Genomic DNA, 22,900 nt, shown 5'->3' with positions numbered 1-22,900 from the left:
GTATAACTACCTTGTGTCTTCTTGCTGTGCTCAGTCTTGCCATGATGTATAAACTGTGCTATGAAACTGTCTTCCACAACCTCACCTTAGTAACAGAGGTTGGCTGTTCCTCACTCACTTTTAAGTCCCCTACACAGCTGCTTCTGTTTCAGGTAATGACTGTGCTTTAACCTAAATCTGAAAATGATGATCATTAGCACATGCTTGGTATAATTGATTAATCATACACCTTTGCAAAACATATCTTTATTTTTTATAAAGAATATGTTTTTATTGAAGATAATTTCACATACAAGTAAGAAGACATACAATAAAAAATTGAAATAAAAAGACATTACAGCACAATACAACATCTGCACAAGGATGTAATAGCGTGGCACCTAATGGAGGTACGTATTTGAAAGACCTTATTGACATCCCCCCTCCTGAGAAAATACACCATGCCTGTCCTGGTCGTTCTTCTTACATATATATCCCAGTTCAGAGTTAAAGTAATAGCATTCTCAGAATCAAAGGCACTTTGCTAAAGAGCCACAAAAGGAGTCGTAATGTGTGGATCATACTCCGTACCATAGAGTGCATCAACTGTAATTTTGGAAAAGGAAAGCAGAAAAGAGGCGAGAAGTGGGAAGAAAGCAAAGTTTGAGGAGGAAAAGGTAAGTACAGGACATAAGAAGAGGAAACAGGGAGGCCAGAGATCTAGCCAAGTATATTACCAATACAAAAGCAGATACAGAAAGAAAGAAAGAAAGAAAGAAAGAAAGAAAGAAAGAAAGAAAGAAAGAAAGAAAGAAGGAAAGAAAGAAAGAAAGAAAGAGGATCCGTCCATTCCCAATATTCCATAAATACTCCTAGGTCCTCCTTTCAGGTGGTCCAGGTCTCTCAGGTGTCAAGTAATGTACGAAATGTATCAGTGGTGCAGAAGTGAATCCATACACTCCATATTCCATAAAATTGGGAATAGCGATCGTATAGTTGGCCTGTGAGCTCCTCAGTCCTACATATGGACTGCATCTCTTCAATCCATTCCTTCAGGGTAGGGTTAATAGCGGATTTCCAGTGCCTCGGTATAACCGCCCTACCTGCCAGAACAAAGAATCGGAGTAAGCCTCTTTTGACCGACTTATATGATCCCAGGAAACATAGAGAGAAGGGCTTGCTGTGGGGTACCCTCAACTCCCCTGCCCGTGAGTTTCTCATATGTGGAGAAGATGGAGGTCCACAATGTGGCAACCCCAGCACAACTCCACCATATGTGTAACATGGAGCCAGGTTGTAATGAGCACCTCCAACACAGGTCAGAAGTCTGAGGGTATATAGCTCGGAGTCTGGTTGGACAATAGTACCACCTGGATAAAATTTTAAAATTGCGTTCCTGTGCCTTACTGGCCACTGATATTTTGTGTGTGAAGGCAAGCGATTTATTAATGTCTGAACTAGAAAAAACACAGGACAGGTCCGCAGCCCAGTCTGCAAAATATCTAGCGGTGTCCTAGAAAAGGTGTTGCAGCAGGAGGTCATAAATAGTCGATAGGGTCCTGTTTGGCGGCGCAGTGTCTACACACAAACGCTCAAATGGGGATAGGGCTCTGTGTAGATCTCCTTTTCTAGTGTGAGTGGAATAAAAGTCCCTAAGTTGGAAATATTCCAACCAGTGTCCCGATACCTGTTCAGGCGTGTCCATGAGCGAGGACAGGGTCCATAGGCCTCCTACTGTGAGAGCCGAGCAAAATGGGGTAAAATGAGCGCTGCGCCATCCAAGGAACTGGCCCCTGTGCCTAGCGGGGGGAAAATCTGGATTTCGCTGGATTTCTGGAAATCGCTGATCTCTTAAGGAGGAAGTCCCAAGCTCTAATTAGGGGAAAAAATATATATCTTTATGTACAATATATAATATTTCATCATTAAGTAAATGGCCATTTTTATTTATTTCTGTGCAGCTGAGTTTCTGCTTAAGAAAAGTTTGTGCACAGCATTCCTTATTTCTGTATTCCGTAGGCTGTAAATAATCGGTTTAAACAGTGGTGTTATGACAGTGTTGAGAAGAGATAAAGCTTTGTTTAGGTTCAGTGAATATCCTCTTGTCGGTGCCATATAAAGTGTTATAAGAGTCCCATAAAAAGTAGACACCACTGCCAAATGGGAGCTACATGTAGAGAAGGTCTTCTGTTGGCCAGAGACAGAAGACATTTGGAGAATGGAGGTAAAGATACAAATATATGTAACAACAACAAAGAGAAACTGAGATATGCCAATAATAAAGACGGTAATAGAAACATGAATTTCAACTTTTTTGGTGTCAGAGCAGGCAAGCTCTAAAACAGGGGCAAGGTCACAGAAAAAGTGGTCAATAACATTTGGACCACAAAAGTCCAATTCAAGTATGAGAACTTGTGTAATCATTGAAAGAGTAAAACCAACAATCCAGCATAATGAAGCCAAGAACTGAGGAAGAGGGTGCTTCATAATAGAGGAGTAGTGCAGAGGGTCACAGATGGCCAAATATCGATCGTATGACATTACTGACAGTAGACAACACTCTGTAATAACAGTGGCACCAAAGAAATATAACTGTGCATGACACGATAAAGCTGGTATGTGACATAGGCCTATAAGAATGACTTGTAGGGCATTTGGACTCACATTTGTACTGATCATGATGTCACAAAAAGAAAGGTGGGAAAGAAAGAAGTACATGGGAGACCAAAGCTGAACGGTAGATGCTACCAGCATGATAATGAGGAAGTTTCCAGCCATGGTCAACACATACGTAAGAAGCAGGAGGAGAAATAGGAGGCTTTGAAAATTGTGCAGGTTTTGAAAACCCAAAAGTACGAACTCAGTAATTGACGTGTGATTGTTTTTGGTCATTTTCTGAAGATAGAAATAATATATTTTTTGAGGTGCATTTAAAAGTAATTTTGTATCTTACACCATTTATTTCCTTCTCTATGCTATCTTATATGACAGACGCTCTGTGAACTATTGCGCTATGATGCTAAGTAGGTATTGCTGTGCAGAGAACATCTGTATGCAGAAAATGCTCTATCAGGGTCAGTCAATCATTAATTATGTGATGGAAAGGGCTCGCTCTGATTCTGTGGTCAAGTGCCAGAAGAACACAAGAACCAGAGTCAGGAATGTCCAGTACTGCCATTGGCTAATGATAAAGGGGATGATTTTGAGTAAAGGAAAGAAGGAACATATATTTCCATTCAATAAAGTTAGGTCTGTTTTAATTCTGATTTGACATCATAAAATATTTATGTGCACAAATCATATTTCAAAGCCTAGCTCCAATCAAAGACTGTGCTCCTACCCTAATCTGTCACCCCCATTCACAAATTTAAGATAACCCTGTAGCACTTTTTCTACTCACCTGAATTGACTGTCACATACAGTAACTCATCAGAGCATCTCTTCCAGGAGTAGAAAGTGGCGATCCATCACTGAGATCTGTGCCCACAGCACACTGGTCTGGGTGGAGGGTGGGGTTAAAGGGTAGTGGAAGGTAGGGTAGGGGGTTTTCTGAAAAAGATCTTTAAACTCAAACTATTGCTCTTTATTTCATAAAATCCCCATTTTCTAATATCAATTTTAACCTTTTTAGGGAGTTTGTGGTTTACTAATAGGAGAAGTGTGTTTATTCTTTAAAGTAGAACTGTGGCCTGAGTCCATTCAAATCTTTACATATTCATGACAAGAAGCCCTCGCTGAACTCTCGGCAATAATTCATTCTTTCAGCTGAAGCTTCTCAGTTTTACCTTCTCTTGTAGCCAAACTGGTGTTTGAGGTCTGGCAACCTGGCAGTGGACTTCCCCAGTGTCTAAAGTACACTTTCCTTAAACATAAGATATGCAAAATAAAGGTGAAAAAGCATAATGTAGTGTGCAGTGCATCTTCACTTCCTGTCCAGTATTTTAACTGAAAAAACTTCCAATTGTTATTTTGTTGCTGTTCTTGGCTTCCAATTACAACTTGCATCATACGATGGCCTGCAAATTCAATGTTTGATAATTGTTGAACATATAATTACCAGTACATCATCACATATTTTAAAATACCTGATTGTATATTTTCTTAGTAGCACCTTATTATAATGTAAATAATGTAGAATTTTTGCAAGACTACCGAAACATTGGCAAATTTTTAAAAGTGTAAACAAAGTGGGTTTGGTTTTTGAGGATTGACTGCAAACTTGTTTGCTTGCTTACCAAAAATATGCAGGTATTCCTTATTTGTATCCAAATTAGTTGTATATTGTGTTTATCTATTGATCTTACTATTTTCTTACATTCAATTTAAATGAATTTGTCAACGTAAATTTCAATTTGCAAAATATGGGTTCCATTTATCACACAAGAGTCACACAACTTTCCCCCAGAATTGATACATTTTTCCCAATTAAATGCAATTAGCAAATTTGTGGATATTGGATGTGTGTAGAAACATTTATCTGATCAAAACAAATGACCAAATTACAAATTATTTTTCAATTATTTTCTAGTTTTTCTTAGTATAAAAAGATAGGTTGATGCAATAATTATTTGGTCATACCAGAAGAAAAAAAAAGTGACAGTCCCAGTAAATTCTAGAGATCATCTAGAGTCATATTCATGTTTTAGGAATCATGTATCTTCAGGTAATATATCATACCTGCGAAACTGTATATATAGCAAAAATGTTGTTGATTGTGGGATTGGGAGGCAACCAAATCCCAAAGAGAATTCTAGCTTCCTTCGTAAAAAGGCCACAAGAGTATAATTATCTGTGGAATGGGTTTATAATGCTTTATCTATAAAAATTTGCTTATGTCAATAAAGTCATATTAACCACTACCAGCCGTTGTAGTCAAATTAGCCATTAGGGGGAGTGGTTATTTTGAAATGTTCTTCTTTTAGAAAATATGAAATAGAGAGTCCCACTGCACAAGCCCCATATATTGTGTGGGGGAGGGGGGGCGCTGAGGTGGCTGCGGATGGCGATTCTTTTAGAAAAAATGTACAGACCAATTTTCATGTGATGTCGGGGGATGCCAACTATAAACAATGCTTGCAATGGTGCTTGTCAACGGGGCAGTGCTGATCATAGGCAAAATGTGCAGAGCCACTTGAAGTTGCATTGTACCTTGTTATTGCTATGACCAATCACACTGATTACAGGTATCCAACCTGGCTGCAGTGGGCAGTCAGGCCTCCCCTTCCTGTCACACACAGAGCCTTTGTGGAAGAAAGGAGGGGAAACTAGGTGCTGATCGGTGCCAGTGTTGCGGTGTACATCGCAACATTACAATCACAATACAATTCAAGACAAGATGGTAAGGAGGGCCCTGCCCCTAAGAGCTTACAATCTAAAATGGAGGGGGAAGTGATACATGAGGAGGTTGCTGTGTGGGAATGAATTGTTTGAGAAAGTGATGGTTCAGTGGTTAGGTTGAGGTGGGATAGGCTTCCTTGAAGAGACAAGTCTTTAGGGATTGCCAAAAAAGGCAGTCAGAGTGGGTTTATTATTATTATTATTATTATTAGAGTTGAAATAACAAAAACATAACAACACCATATGTACACTAGTCGGTGCTAGTGGTGGATTGAGGAGTTTTTCACATAAATAGTTTTTTCTCAAGGAAGACAGCTGACCACATCTAACAGGAAAATCTTCCAACACATGAAAAAACAAATACAAGGAAATAAGTTTAATTTAATAAAAAGTTAAAAAATGGTTAAAAATACTCACAATGAGAGTTGATCTTATGCACATATATACAAAGGAATCCCGCATCCAAACATCATGTATAAAAAGTGTAAGTGACCAAAGGAACTGGAAACACCTGGCTCCAAAGAAAGTGACCCTGTTGGGGTATAACATTTCCCAAACCAGGCATACCTTATAACCAAAAAGGAGCAGATGGGGAGAGGGGGCGCCAACTTGCAAGGCAAAGGTATGTCTGGTTTGGAAAATGTTATGCTGTGACTGGGATGCTTTTAGGAGTATGGCGGATTAGGTTGAAAAGTTATATGGTGAAAGCCATGAAATGGATCAAACAGCATTGTTACTGTGGGTCAAAATAATAAAGCTTGGGTAAAAACCCATAACATAATAAGACACATTTGCATAATATTTAAGATAATATGTAAGATTGAATCTCATGTTAACATATTAATCTATAAGGGATTTTAGTGAATTCATACACTATATTACTCTATGGCCAAAGGCTTGTGGTAAACTGAGCATCTCACCCAGCTATATGACTAAAAGCATGTGGTCACCCCCTCCAAATGTTTGAGTTCATGTGTTTCCATGTGAGGAGTACTGTTAACGCTTCAACATACAAAGACCTTTTAGACAATTATGTGCTTCCTCTCCTGTGGCAACAATTGAGGAAAGGCCCTTGCCTGTTCCTACATGACTGTGCCCCTGTGCACAGAGCCAGCTCCATAAGGACGTGATTTGACCAGTTTGGGTAATGGCGCAACTCAAGTGCCATACACCTAAAGATCACAGAACACCTTTGGGCTGAACTTGAATGCTGATCGAGAGGCAGGTCTTCTTGTCCAACATCAGAACATGACTTCACAAATGCTGTTTTGGTGAAATAGGCACCAATTCCCAGACAAACTGCAAAATCTTGTGTCTTGCTGTATTTTTCTTGAAGATGTTTCACTGGACATCCAACCAGCTTCCTCAATTCAGAATGATCCGGGAATAAATATGGTGAATGTCGTTCCAATCCACATACTCTGTTATCTCCTCCCTGTCTAGGATGCGTACTTGACTGTCTTCAAAGAAGTTACCTTTTTCCTTTAGGTGTAGTCATTGGTGTACAAGTCATTCTGAATTGAGAAAGCTGGTTGAATGACCAGTGAAACGTCTTCAAGAAAAATACAGCAAGTCCAGTTGCACTGACTTATTTTTTTACAGATATACCATTACCTGGATGAATGAGAACCTTCACAGACAGAGGTATATTGGCCAGAAGGATTGGGGGTCAATAAATACCAATATAGTTTGATGAAGAGATACACACACACACACACACACACATGTACAAATACACACGCATGGTTACTGGTGTCCTCAAAAAGCAAAATCCATCCAATGCATATACTACTGGGATGCAAGCTTTAACTTCATGATAGCTGTCACCATATAGCTCAAAGATTTGATTTCTACCTATGTGTTAAATGGCCAAACTTAGCCTTTTGTATATAAAAAGAAATACATTTGTTCAATGCAATTTTTATTTCTTGATTCCTCAAACTATAAATGATTGGATTCAATAAAGGGGTTCCCATGGTGTACAATGGAGACACCAGCTTCTTGATGTTGTAAGAGTAAATTTTGGAAGGGATCATGTAGACGTTCATCAAAGTACCATAGTACAGGCTCACCACTATTAAGTGGGAACTACAGGTTGAGAAGGCTTTCTTTCTGCCAGAAGAGGAGGAAATCTTAAGGATGTTGAGAAAAATGGAGACATATGTGAATGTTATGAAAAAGAATGGAAAAATTATGAAAGGTATAGTTAAGATAAAGTCGACAATGTCCAAGACAGAATGATCGGAACAAGTCAACTCTAGAATTGGAGCAAGGTCACATAAATAATGGTCCATGATGTAGGGACCACAGAATTTAAAATGACATACAAACACAATTAATAACAATGCTACCAAAAACCCGATGACCCAGGGCCAGGTGGCTAGGCATAGTTGAAGTGTGAGGTTCATGATGGAGTTGTAATGTAAAGGTTTGCAGATAGCAAGATATCGATCATAGGACATCACTGTGAGAAGGAGGCACTCTGCTGTCGTAGTCCCACTATAGAAGAACAGTTGAGTGATGCAGTCAGTGACAGATATGAAGCCCCCTCCACTTCTCACAATGTCCAGCATTTTTGGAGTGATGGTTGTCGACAGCAAAATGTCGGAAAATGACAGGTGGCTGAGGAAAAAGTACATAGGGGATCTCAAAGCTTCGGATTTCGCCACCAACATAATGATGAGCAGGTTTCCAAATATTGTCAAAATGAAGGCAACCAAAAAAAGGAAAGACAGATAAGGGTTTAGGATTTGGTGATACTGAAATCCCAAAAGAAGGAATTGGGTTACTGTGGTTTGGTTGGCCGCATTCATTTTCTGTGATGACATAGAAAAAGAATTAGTAAATATTAAAGTATATGTAAACCCGTTCTATAAAATCTTTTTGTAATTGTCAATACAACTAGCACCAGTTGTTCGGGTTGTTACAGGGTGACAACACTCGGTTCTTGTCAGGGTTTCTTACCCCTCCTTGTCCTGTTACTTGCAGCATGGCCTGCACAATGTTTCTGACACTGCTGTTCCTGTTTGGCTCCCTTTTTGACCACAACATCATTCTGCAACTAGTGACAAAACCTCTGACAAATTCCTATCTCTGAGTGATGATGCAAACACCAGTTCACTATTTAACCATCATCTGGTCCATTCAGTCCCTGTCCTTGCATTCATTCTGTTCTCCATGTATGACCCTGGCACTGGCTGACTGATCTCCTGGTTCCTAACTACAGCTGTTGTTTCCATTCATCCTGCTCTCAGTGTTCCCTGACCTGGTTTGGCTGACTACCCACTTTGGCATCTGACCTCTGGCTTGGCACAGACAACATCCTGGACTTTCTCCATTGTTTTTTGCATTTATTTTGTTTTCAAAAAACTCCTTTTATTTTTTAAATCTGCACTTGAGTTTCTGTCTGGTTTCTTTGTTCCTTAACAGTTCTTGTCTCCCAATTATTCACCAGTGTTGTCACCCTGTCACAGTGGAGACTACAATTGTAAACAATACACATGTATGGTCCACCGGAACCCAGTGTCAGACTGAGTTTCCTGTCGAGAAATTGTTCAACTTTTTGGAATCAAGCCTCCTAAAAAGTCCTTAAAAATTAAAAAAGTCATGAATATGTGCACACATATACATCATCACTGCACCTCTAGATTACCAGAATAAATGCTAATCACTTACAAAGGTGGGGATTGAGTTTAATATGTATATAGAATGTAATACAGTGGGGGGAATTTATCAAAACTGGAGCAAACAGATTCTGGAGCAGTTGCCTATGGCAACCAATCAGCATCTCTCTTCAGTTTGCCCAGGTAAGATTTGAAAATGAGACAGAGAAGCTGATTGGCTGCAGTGCAAATCTGCTACACATTTTGTCTGCTCCAGTTTTGATAAATCCCCCCCAGTGACTGATAAAATATCAATTTTAAATAGCTATATTATTTATCTTGCGTTCAAGAAATTACACATTAGAACAAAGTGGCTAAAAGGAACAGAGGAGTTACTTGCCCAGCTTGGTGCATTTATGTCACAGCAGGTAACATAGCCAAAGGGTAGACCCGAGTCTTACGTATGTAAAATGGCTTCAGCATGGAGATTCAACATTCCAAGGGTTACTTTTTATAAAAAGATCTGTTGCTTGCTTTTATATATTTGTGAGCAGAGAAAAAAAAACACTTTAGGTAAGGAAGTCAAGGGAGAGATAATCACAGAGAAAGCAGAAGCCTCTTATGTGTATATTTTAATGACCCTGCAGAGTTATAATTACACTGGGAATAAAATGGCTTGTTATGAGAGAATATAATTCAAAAATACTGGTGGGAATGCTTAGTATTTTTGTATTATGGCAAGGGTTTAAAAATGTAATATGTTCATTTATTCAAGCAAATGTGAAATGAGCCAGCCTGCTTGGAGACCCTGGGGCTGATTTGCTAAAGGCAGATACTGTAGGTGGTTCACTTTGCGGGGGGGGGGTTTCCCCTTAGCTTAGTGAATGAGTTGATGCTCTACTGACTCCCGTCATCCAATCAAGTGCAAGCAATAATTCTGTTTTTTCCAGTTTCCTTGCATGTGATTGGCTATTATTTGCAAAGTGAAATTTCACCTCATTCTTCCTCCCTTGCAAAGTGCACGTTACCCAGCAAAATAAACAGCTAATTTGCCTTTAGTAAATCACTGACTCTTTTTCTAAAGTCTTCTGGCCTATCTTTGGTGGCTTTATTGAAGAAGAAAAAAAGCTTGTCGCTTACAGAGCTCAGTAGCTCAAAATTATAAAACATAACGCCCTCACTTCAGCAAAATTCAAAGTATTACACAAATGTGCACTTAACTTTCACTTAAAGTGTATGTTTAGCCAAAATTTGTGTAGTTTTTGATAGCAAATGGAAGGGTTAAAACTCCTTTCAATTTATTTTTTGCTGTCTTGGGGTAGGATTGGTGATGTCCTATTAGAGAGATTTTCCCTAAGTGTATGTATCCCTTAAAGCTGTTTATACTGTTTAAGTAATGCATTTTATTAAACTAACTGGAGCATGTTTGTCCATTGACACTACACTCTGTTTTACTAGCAAAGACCGGGTGATCCTGTCAGTTCCTCTCCCTCTGTGTTAATTTCTGCTCGGTACAGAAATAAATCTGTCCTAGCATGTTCAGTTTGCATATCTCTAAATAGAGAGCTCAAGGACACCGTGCCCATGTACAGTGTGCCTGTAAGTCCCATAGTCAGAATGTTGCTGAGACACCTCCCAATACTGACATGCCCACAGCATAGTCACTCTTTGCTATGTGCTGTAGGCAGGGAGTGCCCTGGGATGTCAATCATCTCTGTATCTCCACTTACAGCAGAGGACTCTACTGCTTATTTTTTAAACATGTGACATCGGAAGAAAAGCCAATCACCCCCCCCCCCCCCCCCCCCCAACCCTCAGATCGTGGGAATAAAACTATAAATGGAAGTCACATGGACACTATAAAACAGTGACAAAAAAAAGGTATTCAGAATAATACTTTTTCCTCTTTATTAACCAATGTATCTATTATATTAATAGTACTTTTGCCAAGAACATTAGATGAACCTTCTACTTTTGATAAGACTGCACCAAATCATGGTTAGAGGACAGTTGTCTTGGCATGAGACCTATTGTTCCTTAAGCCAAGGTCATAAAACTTGTTTATAACTTTCTATCATTGAACTCTTGTTACTTTGTCCAATAAGATCTAAATGTTCTACATGAACTCTAGTTACCCCAACCTGCAATGTTAAATGTTCCATATGTTGCTTATTCACACAACTTATTATATGTATATACAGTATGATGTTTCAACTTTATAATTGTGTATGATATATATGTAAGCTTATGGATGAAGCACATTTTATAATATGTTCAATAAGAAAGATATTAAGCTAATTAACATAATAGAAGCTTGACAATGTGATTCAGCAGTGATCATGGATTTTCTCTATACAGCAGGAAGCGTGAAGAGAACTCTTTAAAGCAAGGGGTTCTCCCCTGTTAGACAGTTGTCACCGGAACAAGTTTAACTATTGGAAGATTTCCCCTCACCTTCTTTCCTTCGGCAACTCAAAAGTATTGGATTTCAAATCACTTTCTGTACCAGAGACAATGGTCACCAGGACAGCAATGTAGGTGAATCATCATTAGAAACAGGAATGAGATTCTAACCTTTCTGCATTGTGTCCAAATAAACAAAAATACATACATTTTAAGAAATCCTAAATTCTATGAGTATTTTTCAAATGTAAAATAGAACAAAGACAACCAATGTTACTTTTAGGCTACAATTTCCTTGCCCTGACACATCTGCTAACTGTTAAAATAGCTGACATCCCGTTATTTATGATAGAATTTATTGGATAATAGTATCATTTTGGCAGCTTCTTTGATATCTTTATTTCGTAGACTATATATGATAGGATTAAGCATCGGTGTCACCACAGTGTACAACAGACAAATAACTTTATTTATATTCGGAGATAAACCTTTCGTTGGAAGCATGTATATTCCAATAAGAGTTCCATAGAACATGCAGACCACAGTCAGATGGGAACTGCAAGTAGAGAAGGGTTTCCATCGGCCAATTTTGGAGGAAACCTTAAGGATAGCTTGACCGATGCACCCATATGATGTCAGAGTTATCATTAGAGGGATCACCATTACAGGTACACTAAGTAAAAGAGCCTCCATGTGAACAGTGTATGTTTCGGAACAAGACAAATCCAAAATGGGATTTATATCACAGAAGAAATGATCAATGACGTTAGGCCCGCAGAAGTCTAAAGTAGATATCGTTATCAAGGTTACTAGTGTAAAGAAAAAACCCAGCAGCCACGAAAGAAGGATCAGGTTCAGAAACAATGGATAGTTCATTATGGAGGAATATCTGAGAGGATTACAAATCGCCAGGTACCTGTCATAAGCCATCACAGTTAATATAAAGCACTCTAAGGATTCAGAAGCACCAAAGATATAGAACTGGGTGATACAACCAACAAGTGACATCACAATCCCCCCATTCATTACACTGGCTAGTGTGTTGGGGACAATATCAGTAGTCAGCAGTATGTCCGACATGGACAGCTGGGTGAGGAAGAAGTACATGGGAGACTGGAGATTTTTGCTGTTGGCTACCAAGGTGATAATCAAGAGATTTCCATTAATTGTTACAAAATAAATTAGAAGAAGCAGGACAAATATAAGACTGTTGAGCTTGTAGAGATTCGGAAATCCAAGGAGAATAATCTCAGAGACCTGGGTATGGTTTCTGTCAAATGTTATCTGTTAGAAGTTTCAAGCAGATTTAAGAATTATGTTAGTATGTTTGAGAAATATACATTGTTTCTAAGCTTTTTTTTTTTACATTACATCCGATTTCTTTATCCTTCATATTTAATTCCATTGTTCCTTTTTTTGGAGCTGTCTGAACTCTGTCTATTATAGTCCAATTGATTTTTTGGTTTAAGTTAGCTAAACACATCCCAGTTGCATTAAGACAAAAGTTGTGCAGTTTGTTTATTTAAGTAAGCAACATCCTGAGTAGAAAAGCCTACACCATTCCAGCATGGGCATTTGCTCTTTGTGTAGAAGCAGTGGTCTCTCTTCAGAGGTCCAACACGTCCTCTGTGAGTCAGAGCTAGAGCTCTCTAATCAACGGGAAACATAATCTTTGATAATTGCAGAGTTTCAGGTGAAACCCAGCAGGCCTGTCAGAACTTTGCACAGAGACCACGGTTTTCACACAAAGAGCAAGAGTTCTTCTCTGCAGGAGAAACAACTACAACCACCATATCTGAGGACTAGTGAGCTGCAAAATATAGCTTTTTGTTCTTCAGGTTTAGATACACTTTAAATAGGCATGTCAATGCCCAGGTAGCAGAGTCACCAGGCATTATTGTAATGAAAACTACAGATTAAATAATATTGACAACAACTTTTGAAATTACATTAGAATGTTAATTGTTATGTAAGATTTTGGTGATTGTATTTACAACTACCTGAGCTCACTATCTGAAAGTGTTTAAGTGGGTTGTTGGACAGCACAGTGGCATAGTGGTTAGCGGTTCTGCCTTGCAGCACTAGGGGTTCGAATCCTGGCCAGGTCACTTTCTGCAAGGAGTTCTGCATGTTCTCCCCGTGCTGTGTGGGGTTCCTCCTTCACTCCAAAGACATGCTGGTGGGTTAATTGGCTCCGCTCTAAATGGGACCTCGTATGAGAGATAGGGACCTTGAATTGTAAGCTCCTTAAGGGCAGGGACTGATGTGAATGTGTGCTGTGTAAAGTGCTATGTAAATTGTTGGTGCTATATAAATACCAAAAATAAATAAATAAGTTTCACTTATAGTTTTTCGGCAATGTATAAATTGTTCTCACAATTATTTCATGTTTTAAATTGATAAAGTCTTACCCTCCTTAAAATATTATTATTATTATTATTATTATTTTAAGACTACTAATTTGTAAAAAAGGAAATGTCATTCTGCACTGCAATACACAATACTTGCTGCACCTTAACCAAAATAAATTTGGGACTGCGCTGATCTCTCAAGGTGAACTAAAGGTCTGATCTACGTACTGTGTCATGTGTCATCATCTTGATAGTGAACCAAATTTGAAGATTCCGTTTTAGAACCAGTCAGTTGGTTCAGAAATGCGTTTATATAGGCTTTATAAGAATCATAACACAATACTCATGTGTATGAATACAATTGGTCTCTGGAGCCAAAGCAGACTCCTAAAAATAACTGTGATTGCTATCTCATGAAATGTGGTTATTTCTTACAGTGTTATTAATGTATCAATACAATGTAGTAAGTGCTAAAATCTACCACTATTTAAAGCAAAAGTGAAGTCCACTTGCAAGTGGGTAAGCAAGTTTTGCAAGTACACACATCATACTGGCACATTTTTGCAAACTTACCAACCAAAGAGACCCCTCAGTCAGAGAAGGATATAACTGCATGTCACTTAATATACCAGCTACTGTGCTTGGGAAGATGTCTGTGGTCAGTAGAATATCAGATATAGAGTTGTGCAAGAAACATGGACATGGGATGAGGGTTCTTACTAGGGATGTTCAGATACCAGTTCAGATACTCGTGCCGATACTTGCCATTTTTATGAGAACTACCAGGGTTGCAGAAGTTGCAGCTGGGACCTGGCTCTGGCGCTCCACCACTGTCCTGAAATCATTAATCTGTATTGTTTTCAAAAAAGTGTCACATGACAATAAACAAAAATGTATCAGTACTTTTAGCTGTGAGGACTTGGACAAGTATCAGTACTTGTACTTGAAAAAATGGTAGTGGTGGTCATTTGTTTTATGAACTGTCGGATGTGTGGCTCTATGTTGGAATTTCAGGATTTTGTTACGCCAGCACGTATGTTTGGATCCTGTACCTGATTGATGTGCCTGGTTGGATCAGTGTTGTCTGACTTTGGTGATTGAGCAGTGTATACTTTGAAATTCAAAGTCATTTCACTGTTGGTAAGGGATCTGACCGATAAGTTATAGAGCTTGATAGTGTCTAGACTGGTGCATGCTTGCGATTTTTGCAAGAGATGTTTTTCTCTTTTGTTGTTTCTGTTTGCATCTTCCCCTAGTCCCCCTTCTCCTTCATTGAGATGGTGCTTGGTTGCTGGGATAGGGGATGTCTAAAAATGTAACTACGGGATTGGTGTTCTTTTAGACCTGGTGCCCTTGTTGTTACAGGCAGGGCGCCTTCAGATTCTTGTACTTCTACGGATTTGGCCCAATCGTGATAGCTTTGAACTAGTAGTCTACCAGATTTTGACCATGCTTCAGGTGTTCTTTTTTATTTAACTGCTAGTTTGAGGTCACGTTCCTTTTGTTCTTGATCTTAGCTTCATATAGGAAATACTGCCCTCCTGAACCTCATTCACAACCTTCATGTTTTTAATCACTTCAGGATTTTGTACATGAGAGATAGGTCCTAAAATTCTCCAAGTTCAAGCTTTTAGGATGCATCTCTAATATCCAGCTCCTCCTCCTCCAAAATGTGTCAGTTTGAAGGGCTTGAAAAGAAAGAGGCAGCTAGTGTACAATCTGAATTGGTGCATATTGGTTGGTATGGCTTATTCACTTGTTATCACATTGCCCCATGAAGGGACCCTGTGTGGTCTCAAAACGTCACTTTGCTCTGTGATTTGAAGATCAATGTGGTGGTAACTTATTCTCTTGTTTTGTACATTACAAAGAAAAGAACTGAAGTGGTTAAAGGTTTCAATCATGTCCCCCATTTCCTTCAGGACTGTACAAACTGAGTTCCTGCAGTCTCTCCTGGTTTTTATTTATTTTTTGTCCAAAACCCTTCACTTTTTTCTGCTCATTTCTGAACTTGTTCTGTCTTTTTAGATCTTATTTTATCATTTTAATAAAATCCATTTGAACACGGCATTGATTTGATAGGCCAATGTGTACACCACCAAAAGTAACATTAAAAAGCAAAAACACTGATGGGAATGATTTCGCCCAAGTTCACACAGCTGCAGTGTCAGGGTAATGGTATGGATTTGTAAGGGGTCCCCATGTAAAAAATGCCCCCCTCTCATTATCAGTACTATACTCTTATCTAGGCATGAATCCAGGAAAAGGAGGAACAGCGAGTGTAAGCTCTCCCTCTCCTAAATCATACTGGGCCATAGGCCATGAACATGGGGAAAGTATCATGCCAAGGGGCTTCTGGCAAGGCAACTTGTCTCTGTGCTAATGGGCACAAGGGCCTTATGCGCATATCCCTTGCCAGGTGGATATGACATGGAGGTACTTAAGGTAGCTTAAAAAAAGGGGGCCCCAGATATAAAGTAGCCCTTGTTACGCATTCAGAAAAAAAAGGATATAAAACACAGACCATTAAAAAAAAGTATTTTACTAAAAAATAAAATCATGTTATCCAGCCTTGTAGATCCATCGTCAGTCATGATGTACAATACACCATCGACACAAGCACACACTTACACAATGCAAATGAGAATGTAAAGAAAAAGCAAGCACCCACAAATGTGCAGAAAGCTACATCCCCACGACACACGTTTGTGTAATGCTATGGTGGGAATGGGGGCTTATGGGAACAAGTATTTAATAAGGTTATTATTTTTGTAAATTAAATAAAAGCTAAAAAAAAGTATACTAATAGCACATTTTAATCATCATACTCAACTCTAAGTCCAGATACACAGTCTGTGCTTCTTTCAATTCCAAAGTATTTTATTGGTTTTACATAGCGTGGCTGAGATAACAACAGGTCAAGTAAAGCTGACACAAATGATATACAGTCAAGAAGCAGAGTCTAGACATTGTGCAGTGAGCTCGTTCTTTGATACATAAAATGCCTCCTCACAGGGAAGCTAATTAGTTAGTCATGGCAGGTGAATAAGTCATCTCCAGGAGCTTGTTACTCCAAAGTCGAACCCTGGACCACAAGGGGACCCATCTGGGCTACCGTCCCTGTGCTCCAGAGCCGAAAGCATCGCTAAACTGTGATATAGCAGAAGTTATTAAGAATAGGGGGGACAGGGGACAGGAGGGACACACAAGGAAGGTGGGAGGGAGTAGGAAGGTATCGGGAAAGCTGGGCCGCTAATTTGTCTGTAGCCGTCTGCAGCTCCCGTTGTAATAGTGAGTTAAACTTGTCTAGGAGAACCGAGTCCCTGCAGGTTGCCGAGCTGGCGTTCGAGCAGCCATCCACTTCTGTCACAAGTTCCTGTGATGCTGGCTGTTGTTCTGGCTCGGGCGAGGACGGCGCCATCTTGCCTTCAGAGCGCGGCGGGGTTTTGGTCTCCGGGAACCGCGGCTGTGTTCTTTTGTAGTTACCGGACTTTCCTTTCGCCGATCTCCGCATGTCCGGGAGTAATCTCCTGTTCAGTCGGGGTCAAGTGATAGCTAGAAAAGCGATTTAATATTAGTCACACGTCCGGGTGTGGAGGAGCCAGATTAGATTGCGGCCATCTTGGCTGGCTGCTCACTAGCGCCCCCCGTCTGTGCTTCTTTCACGTAAGAACTTAATTGAACATACATACAGAATATGAAACACAAAGGATTCTGCATAATCCATTCACTCATAGAACATAATAAAATATCTACACAAATAATTTTGTTTATGACATTGAAAAAGGCTTATGGTCACTCAAAACCTAGGTTCAATTGGTCTAGAGGTCCGTAGTTACAATTAAAATAAATTGGAACAGATTTCAAGAAGACAAAGTTGAGTCAACATAAAAACCCTCTTAGTAAGCTCATATGGTTTTTGTTTAATTTGTCTCTATTGATGTAGCAAACCATAAAACCGTTGGGATATAGGGGTTTACTTACTAGAGGGAAATAGGTTGTTCTCATGCAAGGGAATGTACACTGTGCAGGGGACATTTCCCTTTAGTTTGGAGAATGAGGTGAAGCTCTGCTGACTTCCATCACCCAATCATGAACGAGCAAAAATACAGGTTTTTTTTTCAAGTTATTCTTCCATATATTTGTGTATTTTGTGAAAGTTCACAAACTTCCCCTGCAAAGTTCAAATTTCCTTGCAAAGTGAACGGCATATTTGTCTTTAGTAAATCAACTCCATAAAGTTCACTTAACTGATATATATATATACACTGTTTCACCATGACTCCTCCACAAGTTCTAGCAAACACAGCTTAATATAGTGACATTATAATTTGTAACTAAAGAGACATTCAAAATCTACTGCACTGAATTGTATATCAAGTAACACAACCATGACAGCTATCACGTAACACAACCATGACAACTGATTAATACAGTGGTCGATGTGCCCAGATTTTAGAAAAATTTTCAATAGCACATTTGATATCCTTATTCTTTAGACTGTATATTAAAGGATTGAGCATCGGTGTCACCATGGTGTACAGTACAGCAATTACTTTGCTTATAGACAAAGAAAAGCCTTTTGTTGGAAGTATATAAATCACAATTAACGTCCCATAGAATATGCAGACAACGGTCAGATGAGAACTGCAGGTCGAGAAAGATTTCCATCGGTCAATGTGGGACGGGAGCTGCAGGATAGCCATGACAATACATCCATACGATACCATGATAATTATCAAAGGGAAAATCATCACGGGAATGCTCAACAACACAACCTCTAATTGAACTGCTGAAGTTTCTGAACAAGATAGTTCTAGAATAGGAGCAAAATCACAAAAGAAGTGGTCAATGACATTGGGACCACAGTACTCAAGAGCAGATAGCATTAACGTGGTCACCAGTATGAAGCTAAAACTTAAAAACCAAGAACAAAGGACTGATTTCAGGCAGATCGTGAAGTTCATCATCAAGGTATATCGGAGCGGGTTACAGATGGCTAAGTACCTGTCATAAGCCATTATAGTTAATATGAAACATTCTGATGATTCGGAGCCACCAAAAACATAAAACTGAGTAATACAACCGGTGAAGGACATAACCAACCCATCGTTCAATACACTTACAAGGACAATAGGGATGATATCTGTGGTCAGCAGGATGTCTGCTAATGAGAGTTGGCTGAGGAAGAAGTACATGGGGGAGTGAAGGCTTTTGCTGGTTGATACAAGTATAATGATCAAGATGTTTACACACACGGTCACACAGTACACCAAAAGAAGTAAAACGAATAATGGGCCTCTGAGTTTCTGGACATTTTTGAATCCAAGTAGAAGAATTTCTGTTACTTTGGTTATGTTTCCACCATTCATTTCCTGAAAATGGAGTCAAGCAAATACTGTAGTAACCTTGATATTTAAATTGAATAGATTATGTGGTATCATAAAATCTTCATACCAATGTCTCACCTACGATACAGATAGATATTTTAGGTGAGAGGCTGGTATGAACATTTTAGGAATCTATCTATCTATCTATCTATCTATCTATCTATCTATCTATCTATCTATCTATCTATCTAATTAATAATAATGATCTCTACAAATTTGAATAGTGATCTGTTCATCAAACCATGACAATCATTAACCCCTTCGTGATGGGAGACGTACACTGTACATCCCACCACAAAGTGCACAAATGATTGATCACGTACACTTTACATGATCAGCTGTTTGGGGCTCTGTAATGCTGAGAATCAGCGGTTACCATTCATGAAAGAGTTAAGCTTTTTCAGACACCCGATCCCTTTCAGGTGTCTGACAGTGAGAGCAGAGCGGTATTTACAGCTCTTGCCAGCACTCTCTGACAGCTGGTATAGTTCGGGAAATCCCCATGTATATCGGCTTTTTTTTCCTAAAGTTTCAGCAATAGAAATATTTAGCTACATGTTTCTACTGCTGAAACAATGTTGCAGGTTTCTGATCGTTGTGGGAACGATCAGAAGTCTTTAGTGACATCTGATCCTAAAATGCTGCAGGATCAGGGTCACTAAGGTTATTATTGTATTATTATAGTAGTAAAAGGCCTCGTTGGCCTTCCACTACACAGGCTAGCCCCCCTTCAGTCTATCATGCATGCAGCTGCTAGACTCATTCACCTAACCAAATGCTCAGTGTCTGCAACCCCCCTCTGCCAATCCGAGCACTGGCTTCCACTCGCCCATAGGATCGAATTCAAAATATTAACAGTCACCTATAAAGCCATCCACAACTCTGCCCCCGGATATATCTCAGACATTGTCTCAAAATATCACCCTAACCGTCCACTCCGGTCTTCCCAAGATCTCCTGCTTTCCAGCTCCCTCATCAACTCATCCCATGCTCGCCTCCAGGAATTCTCTAGAGTCTCTCCCATCCACTGGAACTCTTTACCCCAACTTGTCCGTCTATCTCCCACCTTGACTGCCTTCAGGCGATCCCTAAAGACTCATCTCTTCAGGGAAGGCTATCCCACCGCAACCTAACCACCGAAATATCAATTTCTCAAACAATTCATCCCCACGCAGCTAACTTATCATGTATCACTTACCCCTCCCTTTTAGATTGTAAGCCCTCAGGGGCGGGGCCCTCCTTACCATCTTGTCTTGAATTGTATTGTGTTTGTAATGTCTTCCTTATATTGTAAAGTGCTGCACAAACTGTTGGCGCTATATAGATACTATGTAATAATAATATTGGCTGTTCTTAAGTTTGAAGCAGCCTAATAATAACCAAAAATTAATAATTAAAATTATCAAGGAGTAATAGTGAGATTGACTTACAATGACTGCTTGATATAATTAAATAAATAAAATAAAAATGTTAAAAAATGTTTAAAAAATAGTGAACAAAATACTAGCCGAAGGATCGGCCGAACCTACGGCCAGATCCTTCTGCAGCTTCGTGAATAGACCCCTTAGTTGTATGCCAGGTGACCACTTTTAGCTTTTAAAGAAAAAAGACTAAAATGTTAGGTTTTAGTTTTAGGCTGAGAAGTACAGAAACATTTCTAAAATCCTAGGAATGTGAGGTTTTTATAAATAAAGGATAAAAAAATGAATGCATTTATTGCATTTTTTTTAGCTGTGCTATTTTATCCAAAAGAAATACTACAAATCAAAACTGGGGAAAAGGTGTTTTCTTTAACTTTTTATTCTCAATTTTAATATTTTATTTGTCCTAAGCGAGGCGTTAGGTACACATATGTGATATAAATATATAGCCCTATCTGTCCTCTAAAAAACAATATATATAATATGTGTGGGTGCGCTTTGTCAGAAAGTATATGACTGACGTGGAAGAATCACACAGCAAAAATGTCAAAAGTGTGTCCAGTCATTAACGAAAAGAAACTAAAAACAAGCTCAGTCATGAAGGGGTTAAAATCTAAGTTGAAGTGGAATAAAATACATATTAGCCCTATGTTTTATCACTTCAAACATGTTCAAAGTGCAAATAAATAAAAAAAAGCCAATGTTTAAAGTGACATTAAAAAATGTTTCCTACCCCCAATGTTAGTGTCAGCACTTACCTTAGATTATGTCTCTTAATCCGATCTTCTTCTTCTTTGCTGATGTTTTCATCTGTCCCTCTAACGGTGCGGCGGCTCTCCGATCCAGCGCTGACTCCCCTGTCCTTGCTGGCACTTCCGATCCAGCGTTGTCTGCATTGACTTACCTCGCGCCTCTGCTCGGCTCCCGGCCGAAAATCCGAACTGCGCATGCGCCCGACCCAAGATGCTTTGCTGCCGCCCGAGCAGCTTCGGATTCTCGGGCGGGAGCGCGCGGCGATAACGGGGTAAGTTTAAACCGCTGTTAAAGCGTTTAAAAAAAAAAACTTTTTGCATATATCTACTGCTTGCTAGCAGTAGCAGTAGATATAGGCAAAAAAAAAAGGAGGGTTTAGAACCCCTTTAATAATAATGCCACTCGTGGAAGTGAAGGGAACAAACTGTTTTCTTTTATTGTATCTCTTTTGTATCTGTTGTTCTGCATATTTAAAATATGTTTTTCATAGTGACAGTTGTACAATGCCTCATCCTCAAGAATCTAAACTTTGCATTTGAAGATTTAGATCAACAAACAGGTATCACCCGAACATCAAATTTTCTGCTCGAATGAAATGTAACAATGTGTTCCATTTTCTAGCAAGAGATGCACAAAAAGATTATGAATACTCAATCATTAGCAATGATGTTAAACCTCGAACGCTGGAAAAGGTTGTAGAAAGCTAACAATAAAAGCAGAATATGGACAAAATGTAACTACGATGTTGCAAGATTCAAGATGTATTGTCTCATTTTGTATAAAAGCTTACAGTACTGACAGCAAGAGTTGGTAGTTCAATTGGGAGTGAATTATGGAGCACAAAAAACACAAAACAGCCACAGAATACAGAGAAAGCAAATGTGTATTCGGCTATTGTGTTATATAAGCTTTTGAAAAATCCTTTGAGAAAAAACATAATTGCTTTGTGTGTACTGATAATGAACCCCTTCAACTCTCACACTTGCACACCCCCTATGGACCCAAGCAATTTTTGCATTTCTCCTGTGGGCCTAATGATTTAGCAATACATTGTTTAAGATAACAATGTCATGTATAGGTTTTTTCAAGGGTGCTTTTTTTTAATTTAATTTTCTTGCATTATTTTATTGTTTATTACATTTATTAAATGTATTTGTTTATGCAATCCATGCAACTTCCTTGCATGATTTGTTTTTCTTGCATGATTTTATTGTTTATTACATTTATTAAATGTATTTACTAATTGAATAAAAGTTTTTTTTTTTTTACATTTTGCATGTTTTAATGCAACACCAATAAAAAAGAACAAAACAATTAATAAAACAAGTTTACATATAAATGGTTGGAAAAATATAACTTAAAAATCAGGAACATTATACTTAAGGTGAGAAGGGAACGAAGGTGTAATTTAGGGATGATAAGGGTAAACTAAAGGTTAAAAAAGAACACATTTTGTTTTAAAAATAAAGTGCTGTAAACCTGTTAGTTCTGCCACTGACCCCAGGCTGTAGAGGGACTACAAATCTCAGCAATACATTATATAGCAATGCAGAATAATATATAGCTACATATTTCATGTTGCTCACCAGGGCTATGCAGCATCTTAAGAGGCTGCGTGGGGTCTGACCAGGGCTGTGCAGGGTCTCAAGAGGCTATGCGGGGTC

At 38.9% G+C, this 22,900-nt stretch overlaps 4 protein-coding genes across 4 annotated transcripts; all 4 read right to left on the bottom strand.

Annotated features, from left to right (window-relative positions):
• Window positions 1-1,926: 1,926 nt before the first annotated feature.
• Window positions 1,927-2,697, bottom strand: LOC108789717 (olfactory receptor 154-like). Its single transcript, XM_018559799.1, has one exon. The coding sequence runs from the start codon at window positions 2,695-2,697 to the stop codon at window positions 1,927-1,929; it is 771 nt and encodes a 256-aa protein (XP_018415301.1).
• Window positions 2,698-7,166: 4,469 nt separating this feature from the next.
• LOC108789716 (olfactory receptor 6B1-like) lies at window positions 7,167-8,129 on the bottom strand. The gene has a single exon (XM_018559798.1). The coding sequence runs from the start codon at window positions 8,127-8,129 to the stop codon at window positions 7,167-7,169; it is 963 nt and encodes a 320-aa protein (XP_018415300.1).
• A 3,531-nt stretch (window positions 8,130-11,660) lies between these two features.
• On the bottom strand, window positions 11,661-13,496 carry LOC108789715 (olfactory receptor 11L1-like). The gene is made up of 2 exons (XM_018559797.1): window positions 13,486-13,496; window positions 11,661-12,591 (listed from the first exon to the last, which is right to left on the bottom strand). Exons 1-2 carry the CDS (start codon window positions 13,494-13,496, stop codon window positions 11,661-11,663), a joined length of 942 nt encoding a protein of 313 aa, XP_018415299.1.
• Window positions 13,497-18,099: 4,603 nt separating this feature from the next.
• Window positions 18,100-19,047, bottom strand: LOC108789714 (olfactory receptor 11L1-like). Its single transcript, XM_018559794.1, has one exon. The coding sequence runs from the start codon at window positions 19,042-19,044 to the stop codon at window positions 18,100-18,102; it is 945 nt and encodes a 314-aa protein (XP_018415296.1). The 5' UTR covers window positions 19,045-19,047.
• Between the last annotated feature and the right edge of the window lie 3,853 nt (window positions 19,048-22,900).

The sequence above is a fragment of the Nanorana parkeri genome, unplaced genomic scaffold (assembly GCF_000935625.1).
Source record: "Nanorana parkeri isolate BGI_ZX_2015 unplaced genomic scaffold, ASM93562v1 scaffold416, whole genome shotgun sequence".
NCBI classification, from domain to species: domain Eukaryota; kingdom Metazoa; phylum Chordata; class Amphibia; order Anura; family Dicroglossidae; genus Nanorana; species Nanorana parkeri.
This window is presented reverse-complemented; position numbering and strand designations above follow the sequence as displayed.